Genomic DNA, 15,348 nt, shown 5'->3' with positions numbered 1-15,348 from the left:
GGTCTGTTGGACTCACCTAGAGGCAGAACATTCCAAAGGGATTTTCTGATGGTCACAATGTATATTCCTAGGGTTAAAGTACACCTCTGTTTGAAAAAGGAGAGTATCCTCTGAAACAACCTAGGAGAGCACAAAGGTTAAGTAGAAGATATTTCTAGTAACAAAGGGGGCAGGTACACATTTGAATAGGAAGTAGAAAACATTCAAGGTCTCAGAAATGGCTACTGTCACTTTCAGGTACATACAAAGATCTGACAAACCCACTGGGACAGAAGAGGAGTGTTATCTGTAAGAGTGAACTTAAAGTACCTGGAAAAAAATCTTAGCAGTACATAGGAGCAATCTGAAACTGTCACTCAGAGCTATGTTTATCATGCGTTAACAAAAGGTTTTCAGTAGTTCTTCTGAGAAAGATGATTTGGAGATCAAATAACAGAGTGGTTTAAAACATAAGCTTTGGAGGGGAATCCTCCTGTTTGGGCATCTAAACTACCACCAACTGGCTGTGCATCCCTGGGCAAATTATTAAAGCACCTTCTGAAGTTCTAGCTCCCTCATTTCTAAAATAAAGACAATATCTAATTCATAGGTGACAGTTTTAAATAGGCATTGACCCCAAATACTTTTATAGTATGAATATAAATTGTTTAAATTTGGGGATCTATGAAAAGATAACACCCCAAGATAACAACACAGTTTTAAGATTTGTGCCTGGCAAAATAACTGACAGAGATTTTATTCCAGTAAAAATCTAGTCCCCACAGAGGCACACATCCTGAAAGATGTGTTGAATATATAATACCTTCCCAGAATTGGTGACCTCTCACATTAGGAACATTGAATGGACTTTAAAACTATCTCCTGAGCTTTAGTGAAATACGACAGAAGCCTAAAGACAACTTAAAATCAGTTCACTAACGAGTCTGGAAATCTGCGCTTTAAGCCTTATGCACAAAGAGGACTCAATATTCAGCGACCGAGTACGGAACTGTATTCTCGTCTATCCATAAATTACTCTAACTAGAAGCAAAATTTGTTCTTAAACAACAAAAAACACCAGGACAATAATTTTAGCACCAGGCATAAAATTGTGAAAAAATATCTAGGTTTGTTTTTTGGTTTTGTTTTTTTAACAGATGATCATTATTCTTACCTTTGTCCTGATCCCACAGTCATGCACAGGGTATATAAAATCATAGGCATATGTTTGTATCCGAGTCACAGGGCAACCCGATCCCAGATATAATTCATCAGCAAATATATACAAATTGCTGCTGTTTGCACATGGGCTTACAGAGACCATCAGCCAGTCCATAGAACAACTTATTTTCACTGCAGAAAGAATCATGAGAAAAGGTCAGATGTGTATTTATCTTAAGCGGGAGCTCAAAGAACATCCAGCTACACCCTTTGTGATAAAAGATGTTCCTTTCTCTGGCAAAGGTTATCACAGCTTAAAGAACAGCATATGGGGGTTTTCATATTACCACTACTTTCCAAAATATCTGCATAATTATAGCCTCCAATAAGTAAATTTCAGTTCTTTCACAGGGAAAAAAATCAATACACAAGAACATCATTATCTTCTAGCCCCCTGCCTCCTCTTAAAGAAATTAGATTCCAAAGAGCATGATATAGTTAGGACTACACAGAAGGGACAGAAGTAAACTGCAGTACATTAGAAGAATGATGTATTCTCTGTAATACTTTTCAAAGAGGGAAAAGGAGGAAAGTTGGTATGGTAGAATTCATATCTAGAGCAACCAGAACCGAAAACAATCATAGCCACAAGAGGAAATAGTCTGCAGAGAGAAAATCTACTGTCTGGGATGGAAGTTTTATGAAAATTTTAACGTAAAACCCATTCTGTCCTTTACACTGAGCATCTTCAGTAAGTCATAATAGTCACTATTTCTAATTGAGTCATTTTCCCTTTGGAAATGAAGTGTACTGGATTCTGACTTAGTGAGCTAGACAGTCATTAACCAGAGGTTCTCAGGGGATGGCCAGAGTTAAATTTCATAGGTCCTTCTGTTGTTCAGAAGGAAAGCAAAGATTTATTAGCTTTAGTATTTAAAGATGCATGGTAAGTAGTCGGGGGTGGGGGGGGGGTGGTTGTGGAACCTAATAAACTAGATGGTAAAACTTCCAAATTGGAGAAGAACAAAATAGAATGAAGGACAAAAATAAGCAAATTTCAAACAACATAGAAGGAGGCAAAAAAGGAAAAGGTAAAAAGACAAAAAAACAAATCAAAAAAGACAAAAGCAGTAAGATGGTTGCAATAAATTACAAAGTATAGGACTCCCCTGGTGGTGCAGTCTTTAAGAATCCACCTGCCAATGCAGGGGACACGGGTTCAAGCCCTGGTCTGGGAGGATCCTACATGCAGCGGAGCAATTAAGCCCGTGTGCCACAACTACTGAGCCTGCGCTCGAGAGCCAGCGAGCCACAACTACTGAAGCCCGCGTGCCTAGAGCCCGTGCTCCGCAGCAAGAGAAGCCCCAGCAATGAGAAGTCCGTGCACCACAGCAAAAAGTAGCCCCCGCTCGCCGCAGCTAGAGAGGGCCCGTGCACAGCAATGAAGACCCAACGCAGCCAAAAATAAATAAAATTTAAATAAATAAATTACAAGTATACTAGCAATAATAATGTAAATGAACAAATGTTCAAATGTAAATGAAACATATTGTTAAAAATATGAACAAAATACTCCAGGCCAAATCACCAACAGAAGAATGATGAAATAAATTGAAATGCATTTATATAATCAAATTCCATACAACGTGGAAAATAAATTATAGTTATACCTATAAACATATAAATCTAAAAACAATTATGAGAAAGAAGCAAGTCACAATATACACCTTATATATCTATTGACACAAATGAGAAATAAACACTTTTCAAAAGCTTTTTTTCCAAGCAAACAGACTATTCTTAGATATCCAGTATATATCCTATATTTATTAAGGTATTAGAATCATAACCCAAAACATGATTCTTGACCTCATCTGATACAGCCTCTTCGTGTTTTACAAAAGCTAGAGTAACAGGGTTTAAAGCTTATCTTATTTTGACATTAATATAAGCAACTGTAATACAACCTATCATCAAAGCTAGAATACTTTGAACATGGATTTTATTTCTTAATTTTCTTTATATTCCCAGTGAAACAGAACACAGATACATATATATATTTGAATCACAGCCCTTGCCGATGGTAGTACCTGCACGCAGGACTTCTAGATGAACAGAAATTGCAGAATTTCTACTTTAAGAAAGGAAGGACAGGAGAGTGACAGCCTGGCTGGTAATCTCCCCTTTAGGAAGACAGAGTTCTTGCTGCTGCCCGGACGGGGTTTGAATTCTGCAGACACACCTTTATTAGCTTAAAAGAAACTGGTAGACTGCAATACAATATATTCATGAGTCAGTGAAGGCCACCAAAAGCAAAGATTTACAGTCAGCTTGAATATAAGTTCTGCCAATTAGACTGATTGTACTTGGAGCCTCAGATCAAGATGTAAACCGGGCTGAAATGGTTAAGTTCACTCCAGGGGGCAATTCTACCCGGTAACTGGAACTTAAGCTACAATGGGTTGGGTTGACATTTAAGACAAATTTCCTAGACTCTCATTGGTCTCCTTAGTTACTACATATGTTCTGAATGTAGCCACAACCAAAGCATTTGCACATCAATTCTCTTTGGAACCTAACAAAACCCAGAAAGTAAACAAAGGTAGTATCCTCTTGTTCCACAAATAAGTAGTTCAGTCACTGCCGAAGGCTGATCAATGCCTCCAGTCCCCCACCAGTGTGTCTTTAAAGGCAGAAGGAAAAAATGAAACAGCAAAGCAGCAATAGGAGTTTGACTCAGGTACGATGATAACTAGCTATCATCTCCTACAGGAAGAATATAAGGTGAGGAGTAAATTGGTAAGGGGTTCCAAGTCTAAAGCCTTACTTAACAGCTGCATTTAGAGGATATCTGGTGAATGAGTACGTGGTCAGAAAAATTATTAGGAGGCAAGATTTTCTTCCTAATGCAATTTAGATAACTTGTCACTGATGCCAGTCTTGATAGTACATTATGTGCCAAACATTATAATTGGAGTTTATATCTCATCTAAAAATTAATTATTGGTACATGTGCTCTAAGACACAAATCATAATCATAATTGACTTTGACCGTATACTCTTCAGAGATTTACTTAGTGAACTCTTCCTCTATGGTAACTATAGAAATGCTAAGAATCAGATAATTTTTCCACAGCAAGAACTCATTAAATTCTTTCCCTATAGATGAATCTTAGTTTAGGAATTGACAACAGGTGGTCATTGGAAGTAATAAACAAGTGTCTTTAAAAATGACCATCTGATATATGTAGCTGAAAGAAACAAAGACACGAATATGAAAAGCTACGTGCACCTCAATGTTCACGGTAGCATTATTTACAATTGCCAAAATAAGGAAGCAACCTAAGCATCCATCAGCAGATGAATGGATATAGAAGATGTGGGGTGTATATATATATATATATATATATATATATATATATACACACACACAGTAGAACACCACTCAGCCAGAAAAAAGAATGAAATCTTGCCATTTGCAGCAACATGGATGGACTTGGAGGGCACTATGCTAAGTGAGATAAGTCAGACAGAGAAAGACAAATACTGCATGATATCATTTATGTGGAAGCCAAAAAATACAATGAACTATAGTGAGTATAACAAAAAAGAAACAGACCCACAGATATAGAGAACAAGTTAGTGATTACTGGTGGGGAGGGGGGCATATAGGGGTGAGCAAGTGGAAGGTACAAACCATTGGGTGTAAGATAGGCTACAAGGATGTATTGTACAATATGGGGAGCATAACCAACATTTTGTAATAACTATAAATGGAGTATAACCTTTTAAAATTATAAAAAAATAAAACTTTTAAAAAATGACCATCTGCCATCAGTAGTTTAGTATCTCAAACTTCTCACGGATAAGCCTAACATGACTGTAAGTCAGCTGGTCATGTGTCAGATAGTCATTTACTATCTTCTTTCCTATGTGACAGTGCTCATTTACATATCCATTGCAAAGCAGTAAACTAAGATCACACAGCGAAAATAGCTAGTCATTCAAATCTTGACGAGGAAAGTTCCCAAACCAGTCACAGAGACCTAGTAGGCCTTGGAGGACATCCAGGATTCTCTTAAACCCTTTGGAAAATCTGAATCTTCCCAGCATGAAGAAATAGTTCTACGATTAATGAGCGAGATACCTCCAGCACATTTGAGCCTGGAAGTTCTTGGTTTTTAAGGATACATCATCAAGAAAGTAAGAAAATATAGGGAGATGTTTAAGACAAAAGTAGGCTTTGGAGAAGGCAGGTGTTCTACATCAGTGATTGTAACCACCAGATCACCTCTCTCCACGTGTTCAAAATATTGTTCTAACATCAGCTAGATAAGATTACCAGGGAAATCCTTCCTAAATGAATAAAGGTTCCAACAACTGGATTAAGATAGATTCAAAAGGGTAAGTGGATATGGACATACTGGAAGTCCATGCTTCTGGCTTCACTACTTTTTGTTCATACTAGTTTTAGGGTCAAGTTTCAGTTTGACATTCTGAGCTTGTGTCTCAAGTAGCTGAGAAATGGTTTGAGAAAAAGCCTGAGGAACATGCATAGCTGTGCGTACACTAACTGCGGTAGAACCTTCCTTACACCCAAGCATCATGTACCATAGCCAGGCCTGAACACCCTACTCCCCCCTCCCAGATAACTGGAATTCTTCTCCGACTCACAGGTCACTGCCCTTTCTCCACATGTATGGAATTAAATTATTGAAATCACTGAAATGCCAATAATTAACTGCCGCAGGGCGAGCTGCAGTAACCTAGGCATTCTGAAAGATTCATCTTAGGTAAAATGGAAAGATCAGAAACTAAATGTGGTTCTTGTTCAGAAAGGGCTTATAGGCCAAATGGGTAAGAAATTCACATATCATTTCCCCAGAAAAGACCCCACTTCAAGCAGAAGGAAACAGGAACATCAAGTGACTTTTAAAAAAACTTAGAGAACACAAAAAGTAATATTGAAATGCTGCCTTAGACTAGTTGAAATTTAGTCTGGGCTTGAAGCTGGGAAGCATCTGGATAACACAAAAAAAGTGGAGAACACTCCAGGTATAATAGAAAAGATATTGAATCAATTTATAGACAGACCAGACACTGATTTAGCTTTATCCTATTGGCTTTGCAGAACTGCTGATGAATTTAACATGAGTGAAGGCCAGATGGAATTTTAAAAAGAACAAAAGAGCAGTATCATCATCAAGGGGAAATACGAAGGGCCTGGAAGGAGGAAGGTCAGTAAAGATACAATCAAATATCTTACAATACCACCAAGTACTGGTAATTGGCAGTGAGTTCAAAAGGGCAGCCTAAAACATAGAGCTGAGGACTATTTCTGAAGAATCTCTGCAAATGAGGATTCCGATAGAAGATCATAACATAGAAGAAAGAAACATCTCAGACATTTAGGCAGAAAGTTAAAATGTGTCCTCGATATAAAGACTCAAGTCCAGTTGGCCTGAAAGTCCTTCTTTTCTAGCAAATGGTAAGATCAGATCTCTATAGGGGGTAGAGCACCTGCTTGGAAGGATGAATAGCAGTCATTCTGAGGAACCCTGCAAGGAAGCATTCTCTAACTCATTTACCGTTGATGTTCTCAGCGCAAGGCCAAATCAAGGCAGCAAGGAGAATCAAGATTTCTGAAGCCATAGAGACCTCCATGTGAGCGGACCCCCAGCCCAGGACTCCTTGGGACATAGGAAGTGGGAACAGCTTAAGTGATTTTATAATGGCATCCCATGCTCAGCTGCCTTCATTTTGCTACTTAGTTAGATCACCCACGGGGTGGTTTCCACAGTGTCAACCAACTAAAACCTGAGGTTTTGGTCTCCTGATTACCCCAACTCCGATGCTCAAAGAGGCCCATCAGGTGAAAAGTGCTAATTGATAACTGTGTGTGCCTGAGGCCTGTTAAAATCATCTGAGAAGCTGGCAAGGCACACACTTCCAAAAACACTAAAGCATAGAAAACTCTTTTCACTAGGTAATTTTCAGGTGTCATCTAATATGCTGAATAACCTAAATCGTACATATTTGAAATCAAAAGACTATTATTTCTTAATTTCTACGGGTTTGGCTGTGGAAGAATCAGCAGTAGAGATGATAAAGTGACTTGAATCCCTGAGACAGAGACCTAAAGAAAAACCACCTTTCTTGACCTCAAGAAAATCCACAAATTCATCTCTGTTAATTCTTCCATAAATTGTTCTAGTTACTCTAGTCGGGTCAAGCCTTGAAATTATTTGCTTATAACACAAGATATACACACACACAATATCATAAGGGTAAATATATATATATATATATTTGTCCTCATGTCATATACATATGTATATATAATTTTATATATAATCAACATAAATTCATTTTAATAGTTGGAATAAAAGTTCCAGCTAAAGGTTTTTCTTGTTTTTGCTAAAATGTCAATCATGACATTTTTAGTTTTAAAGTGAACTTGGAAATCAAGTCTTACAGTAAATAAACTTCAAAGAATCAGAGTCAAAGGCCTATCGTTGTTTTTAGTGACATCTGAATGATATTTTCAATGTTACAATCTGCTTTCAAATAAGCACGTGCACAGGGCTTCCCTACATGTCACAAAAAGGACTTTCGTTTCCAACATCACGTCCTCTAACGGAGAGTGAAACCCCAGAGCGGGGACTCACACAGTTCCTGCCTCTGGAAGGCCTGGAGAACCCAGTCACCAACTACAAAGACAAAAGAGAGCTGAAGAAAGACAAAGATAAGTCCACGTTATTATTTTGTCTTTCATTTTCTTTTTTTAAAAAACTTTCTCCTGATGCTATTAACATTTCTTTCATCTAAAATTCATAAACTTTACATTTAACTTTCAAATCATTCCGATATAGGCATCTAATATTTTTTTCCTAAAGGCACCTGTGTCTACTAGTTAAGAGCTTAATTAGAACCATAGACTAATTTCTCCACTCTCAGTTTATATAAATTTGGGAAAGTTAAGGCTCACGTTCATACTCTGTAAAGAGGAGATAATGATACTACCTACGTTATAAGTTTGTTTTGAATATTAAAAGAGATAAAGGTAAACAGTCTAGCCAAAATTAATAGCGTACAAAAAAAACTATATAACACGTGACTGTTTTCCTCAAACTTGAGCACAGTTAATTCCAGGGTTTTATGCAACGTTCCTGGGACTACTCAAAGCCACGGAATGAGCAAAGTCCATTTTTCTGAAATTCCAATTTTAATTCCAAATTTTGTTGTGAAAGGATAATGGAATTTCAATATAACTTTAATGTAAAATGGATAGAGATAAGGCAGAGATAATATATAAATCTTATTTTTAAGCAATTTCTAACTTAGAGAAATGTTGCAAATATACATAACTTATTTTTTCCTGAACATTTTGGGAATAATTTGCTAATATGATACTCCCTCATTCCTAAATATTTTAGAGTATGTTTCCTGCAAATAAGGACATTCTCCCACTGCAATGATTCTCAATATGTTGTCCTTGGATGCTGTGCGCCCACAGGATCAAAACTATTTTCATAATAATGCTAAGACATAATATGCCCTTTTCACCATGTTGACCTTTGCACAGATGTATAAAAACAATGGGGGTCAACACCACTGCCTAAGCAAGAAAGGCAGCGCCACCAAGCTGTGTTAGTCATCGTTGTATTCTTCACCACCACATACTTCACCACCACAACCACATACATACAGTAGAAGCCAGTTTCACTTAAGAATCAAAGCAGTAGGGCTTCCCTGGTGGCGCAGTGGTTGAGAGTCCGCCTGCCGATGTAGGGGACACGGGTTTGTGCCCCGGTCCGAGAAGGTCCCACATGCCGCGGAGCGGCTGGGCCCATGAGCCATGGCCGCTGAGCCTGCGCGTCCGGAGCACAGGCTCTGTGACGGGAGAGGCCCCAATAGTGAGAGGCCTGTGTACCGCAAAAAAAAAAAAAAAAAGGCAGTAAAAATTATTCATTTTATTAAATGTTGATTGACCCTTGAGTACATGTCTGTTTAATATTCTGCATTATAAAATGGAAAGTATGAATGAAGCCCTTCTGCTGTGTATCAAAGCGTGGAGATTATGCAATTTATTGTTTGATTTGTGAGCTGAACAGAACCTTTCTTCATAGAACATCATATTTACCTGCAAGAACGACTGTCAGACAAACATTGACTATTTGCACTTGGGTTTTGACAGATATTTTTAGAAACAGAATGAAATATTGGCTGTCACTTCAAAGAAAACAACTGACAGTTTTTGTATCCAGAAATAAAATTCAAGTTTACAAGCAAAATTTAGAAAACTTGCATTCCCCACATTCAGAGTGCAGCTGTGAGGTTTTTTTTTGTATTGCATAATGAAACATGTTAACATTTGGAAGTTCTGCATAACTGAGTGAACCAATATTTTCCAAATAACCAATGCATACTGTGATACAAGCATGCATTTGTAAACATTTCATTCAAAATACAAGAGAGATCAATGGACTTTAATATAACTGAGTATGAAATGTTCATTGATATATTTTCTGTTTCCACACTGCAACTAACCTTGAAGAACTACCTTTTGTAGAGAATTAGTGGTATCAAACAACAGCCACAATTATTTGAAGAGTATTAAAATACTCCTCCCTTTTCCAAATACATGTTTGTGTGAGGCAAAGTTCTTTTCACATACTTTAACCAAAGTAACATATCACAAAGCCTTAATGTAGAAGGACATATGAGAATCTAGCGGTCTTCTATTAAACTGGACTGGAGACTTGCAAACATGTAAAACAATGTTACTCTTCCATTTTTTGTGAAAATAATTTTTTTTATAAAATGCTTATTACTTATGTTAACACATGACAGGTTTATTGCAGCTATTTAATAAAGATTTAAAATTTTTACTTTAATTTTTAATATGGTAATTTGCATAGAGTAAACCCACATTAACAAATTTCTTTGGAATTCTCAATATCTTAAAGGCTATTTGGTGTCAGAGGTCCTGACACCAAAAGTTTGAGTATCATCAAAATCAAAAACTTAATATTAACATCTTTCAAATTTCTCCAGTTGTCTCATTAATGGCCTTTATAGCAAAAAATAATGATAAAATAAAATCCAGTTCAGACTCACATGTTGTGGTGCACATAGCTGTCATATCTCTTTATTCTCCAACATTTCTTCAATCTTTCCTTGATTTTTCATGACCTCGACATTTGTATGTTGTGCATCGCACTCAAATTGTGTTTGATATTTCTTCCTCATTAGGTTTGCAGGATTATCACAGCAGTGGCGTCCGGTTCTTACTGCATCCTATCAAGTGGTACTCAACTTCAGTTTTTCCCATTACTGATGATGCAAATTTGGTCGCTTGATTAAGGTACTTTCCTCCAGGCTTCTTTACTGTAAAGTTCCTCCTTCTCACTTTGTAATTGATTTATATTTTATGGGGAGATACTCTGAAACTGTAAATATCCTGTTCCTCATTAATCTTTCAACTTACTTGCTTATATTAGTATACACTTGTGATTTCCTATTTTATTATGTAGATCATAACTCATTACTATCATTATTTACATTTATGCTCAAATTATTTCAGATTTGACCAGGAGGAGCCCCTTGAAATAGTTCCTATATAATTTTGACATTTCTGCAGCATTCTTTGAGCACTTTCCCCATTTTTGGCACCAAAAGTTGTTCCTGGTTTAACTTGTACTTCTCCTGCCCCAGCCCTGGTGCTGGCTGTTACTCTATGGAACTCTGGTTTGAGTAGAACATGGTGTTTAGGAGCTGAGATGTGTGTGCTAGATGTGATCATTGTTATGGAGGGTCAGTATTCCCATGGCCTGTCTGTGGATAAAACTACAAAAACAGACGTATGTTTATACGAATGCTTAGGGAGACACCTGCTCAGGTGGGGATGATTGGCGTCTCTGGCGTTTGAAGCCAATGCTCAACACTCGAGCTCCACGCAGTAGCAACAGGAGGTGGCTATGAAGTTATCACGGGACTAGGGGAAATCATCTTGGGGATCTTATGAAGAACTTCTTATGCCGTGTGGCTGACGGGGTCTTGGTGCTCCGGCCGGGTGTCAGGCCTGAGCCTCTGGAGAGGAGAGTTCAGGACATTGGACCACCAGAGTCCTCCCAGCTCCACGTAATATCAATCGGCGAGAGTTCTCCCAGAGATCTCCATCTCAACGCTAAGACCCAGCTCCGCCCAACGGCCAGCAGACTCCAGCGCTAGTTGCCCCATGCCAAACAGCTAGCAAGATAGGAACACAGCCCCACCCATTAGCAGAGAGGCTGCCTAAAATCATACTAAATTCACAGACACCCCAAAACACGCCACCGGACGCGGCCCTGCCCACCAGAAAGACAAGATCCAGCCCCACCCACCAGAACACAGACGCCAGTCGCCTCCACCAGGAAGCCTACACAGCCCGCTGAACCAACCTCACCCACTGGGGGCAGACACCAAAAACAACAGGAACTACGAACCTGCAGCCTGCGAAAAGGAGACCCCAAACACAGTAAGTTAAACAAAATAAGAAGAGAAACACACAGCAGATGAAGGAGCAAGGTATGTGCACGCTTAGATTTACATGATTTCTATATCTGTTTCTATAACTTGAAAACCATGAGTTCAAATTCACATCTCCTATTTGAATTCAAACCTATATGGTTCATTTCAGGGTTTTTTCTATATTTTGTTCTATATTTTTAATTCCCTTCTCTAATAGTGAGAAGTCTGACTTCCATTATCTTTAATAAATGAGCTTTTCAGAATGTTTGAATGTGTGTAGATAAATAGATAGATAGATGCCTTTGTAGAATTCACACCAAGCTGTTGAGAGAGTTTTATCTAGGGGAGAAAAATAGAGGAATTTGAAGGTAAAGAGTAATTTTTTACCATATCTTATCACTTACATGTGGAAGCTAAAACATGACACAAATGAACTCCTTTACAAAACAGAAACAGACTCACAGACACAGAAAACAAACTCACGTAGCAAGTGGGCTGGGAATACTAACAAGCTTGGCACATCCATTCATGGCAACATCATGTAATTCCAAAGCTCACCTTGAAATTTGCGTTGCATTTTGTCATTCCTTTTATTTTTTTAATTAAAAACGTTTTTTTAATTGAAGTATAGTTGATTTTCAGTGTTGTGTTAGCTTATTCCCAGCCCAGTTGCTATATAAACAATGTTACCTCCTGTCTTGTGATTCTGGTATTATTACCTAAAAATGTGTGGGCTGTCTTGAATGGATTATAATAAAGGAAAAAATGACCTATAAAAAAAAAGAAACTCATGGGTACCAGAGGGGAAAGGGGGTTTGGGGGAGGGATAAATTAGGAGTTTGGGATTAGCAGATACAAACTACTATATATAATATAGATAAACAACAAGGTCCTACTGTAGCGCATAGGGAACTAGATTAAATGTCTTCTAATAATTCATGAGGGGAGAGAATATGAAAAAGAATATGTACATACATGTATAACTGAATCACTTTGCTGTACACCAGAAACTAACACAACACTGTAAATCAACTATACTTCCATAAAAAAAAGAGTGATTTTATATCTTGTTCTGTATATTTCTTCATGTTTGCATGTTTTACAATAAGGATGTGGTCGTGTCATATTTGTGAAAACGTATTTTTATTTCCAAAAAAGACAAAAACATTTTAGGCAATAAAGATAGTTTTAACAAACCCCCCCCAAAACAATAAATGAAATTTTCAGATCAAAATCTCTGTATGAAACAATCTACTGTCACCCCCATCCCCACCCTGTATAAACTATACTCCCCTCACTCAGGCCCCAACACTGCCCCCCCATGCTGTGACCATCCCTCCCCATGTGGATAACCTCTTCACATCCCACCAGTGCTCTGAAACCCAAGGTTATGTTGCCCCTCCAAGCAAATGTCCTTTTCACTCAACTAGGAAGTGGCTTGAGTTTTACAACCCTGAACCAAGCCCCTTCACCTCTGCCCTTGTGTGAACACTATCGTAATACCAGTGGAGCTTCAACCCCCAACTTGGGGTCACAAAAGTTACTTCAAACCCCCGGCACAGAGGCCTACCTTGCTCAAACCTATCTATTGGCATTTGGACTAACTTGTGAGGAAGGAAAGAGAAGAGAAAGGAATCACCTAGGACTTGGTGTTAGGTCTCATAGAGTAAGAGTAAAGAAGCTGGTCTATGTATCAAGGGCCGGGGGAGGAGGCATATAATAGAGCAGTTAAAACCTGAATAGGAGAAAAATATCAAATAAACACAAATATGATATAGGGTTGGGAGCATATGATGGATATATTGACTCACCCTCTGGAGCAGCTAAATTTGCTTATGGAAAATGAGCACACATGATTTAAGATTTGTTCAAGTGTATCCACAGTTATGCAGCTCTGAGGGTTATCAGAAGGAGGAAGTCCTTAGCTTTTAGTTTTAATCAGTCAAGATGATGTGAAAGCCTGGGGAATGATGCTATAGCACTGGTTTTAATGATGTCAAAGGTGCAATCTCTCTATAGATTCCTAGGGGGGAAAAAGGCATCTTGAACACATTCACTGATGTTCTTCTTTGCAGAATTAAAACATTCTGTCGAGTTGGCCAAAAAGTTCATTAGGCTTATGGAAAAACCCGAACAAACTTTTTGGCCAACCCAGGTGGAGAAAATGCACCAGTGGTGATATTAATATTAACTCCAATAGTAGAAGGTAGGCATACTGGAGCAAACTAAGGTTCCTTCTTAAATAGATAAAAATAATTGTGAAAACAACTTCCTTTGGAGGGTGTTCAGTAGACTGGCACTGTTCAAATGCTTTAAATGAATTATCTTATTCCAGCTTCACTGTATCCCTGTGAGGGAGGGATGTTAGTATATGGTTCAGCTTAGGTACAGAAACCTCAAGTATCTCACTCAAAGAAATTCGGCAAATAAATGGCAGAGAAATCTCGATCTGTACAGAGCCTGAGTGTGTGTGGAGGCTAAGTCATCAGAATCCAATCAAATGCAGCTGTTCATTCTCTTTACTATTTGTTCCAATCTTCAATCACCATAACCAGAGTTAAGAAAGCCAGTGTCTTCTCAGTCCTGAAGCCCAGAAATCTCTCCCACCTAAGCAACTAATTCCTAGTTTGGTTAAATTCAGTAACATACATTGTATGACAAGCATGGGACTAAGTATTAGAAGAAAGATGACGACAAAAGAGAATCTACCAAAATTTAAGATGCCTCTGACTTGTTCATAAAATATGAAAATAATATATTGGGATCAGCATGTTAGGTGGTCAGAAGGGAAGGTCAAGATGGCATCCACGCAATGATAAAACCATGAATCTGATTGGAAACACATAGAACTAGCTACCAGTTGACAATCAGGGTAAAGCCCATTTCGGAAAGCCATAAAGGGAACTACTTACACGATTTTTTTTTAAATTTTATTTATTTATGTATTTATGGCTGTGTTGGGTCTTCGTTTCTGTGCGAGGGCTTTCTTTAGCTGTGGCAAGCGGGGGCCACTCTTCATCGCGGTGCGCAGGCCTCTCACTATCACGGCCTCTCTTGTTGCGGAGCACAGGCTCCAGACGCGCAGGCTCAGTAATTGTGGCTCACGGCCCTAGTCGCTCCGCGGCATGTGGGATCTTCCCAGACCAGGGCTCGAACCCGTGTCCCCTGCATCGGCAGGCAGATTCTCAACCACTGCGCCACCAGGGAAGCCCTACACAATTTTTTTAAAAGGCCATCATACCACTTAAATCGCAACTGCTCTTCTGTATTCTCTCTTATTCATACCTGGTTATAGACCCCATGCAGACCAAATCAAAGAAATAAGGAGGAACATTTGCTAACAATACAGAGGCCCTCATCTCCTCTGACGCAGGGTAAGGCCCATTAAGTAAACAGGAAAATGCAATAGACTTGCCACACGCAGCTGACACATCACTAGTGCAGCTTGAATGGTTCTTTCCTCGAGAGTGCTGTATTTTCTCCTAATCATTGTATTCCTGGAGATCGCAGGTTCTGATTAAATGAAAAGTGCAGGTAAACAGTGTCCAGAGAACCAAGTCTTCTCTGCATCTATGGAGGCATCTGTGGGCCTATTCGATAACACTTCCCCCACCATTTTTTTTCAAGTTTCAAACCTGCAGAGAAGTTGAAAGCATTTACAATGAATGCCAATGTAGTGTGTACTTAGATTCAATT

General features: G+C 38.5%; 1 protein-coding gene across 1 annotated transcript in view; it reads right to left on the bottom strand.

Annotated features, from left to right (window-relative positions):
- Positions 1-6,792, bottom strand: part of LOC132430321 (oocyte-secreted protein 2-like) — a 7,325-nt gene extending 533 nt beyond the window's left edge. The window contains exons 1-3 of the mRNA XM_060019710.1: positions 6,729-6,792; positions 1,154-1,332; positions 17-120 (exon numbers count right to left, since the gene is read on the bottom strand). Of these exons, the coding sequence (XP_059875693.1) occupies positions 17-120; positions 1,154-1,332; positions 6,729-6,792 (347 nt within the window). The remainder of the gene's footprint in view (positions 1-16; positions 121-1,153; positions 1,333-6,728) is intronic.
- Between the last annotated feature and the right edge of the window lie 8,556 nt (positions 6,793-15,348).

This window comes from Delphinus delphis, chromosome 8 (assembly GCF_949987515.2).
Source record: "Delphinus delphis chromosome 8, mDelDel1.2, whole genome shotgun sequence".
Classification (NCBI taxonomy): domain Eukaryota; kingdom Metazoa; phylum Chordata; class Mammalia; order Artiodactyla; family Delphinidae; genus Delphinus; species Delphinus delphis.
This window is presented reverse-complemented; position numbering and strand designations above follow the sequence as displayed.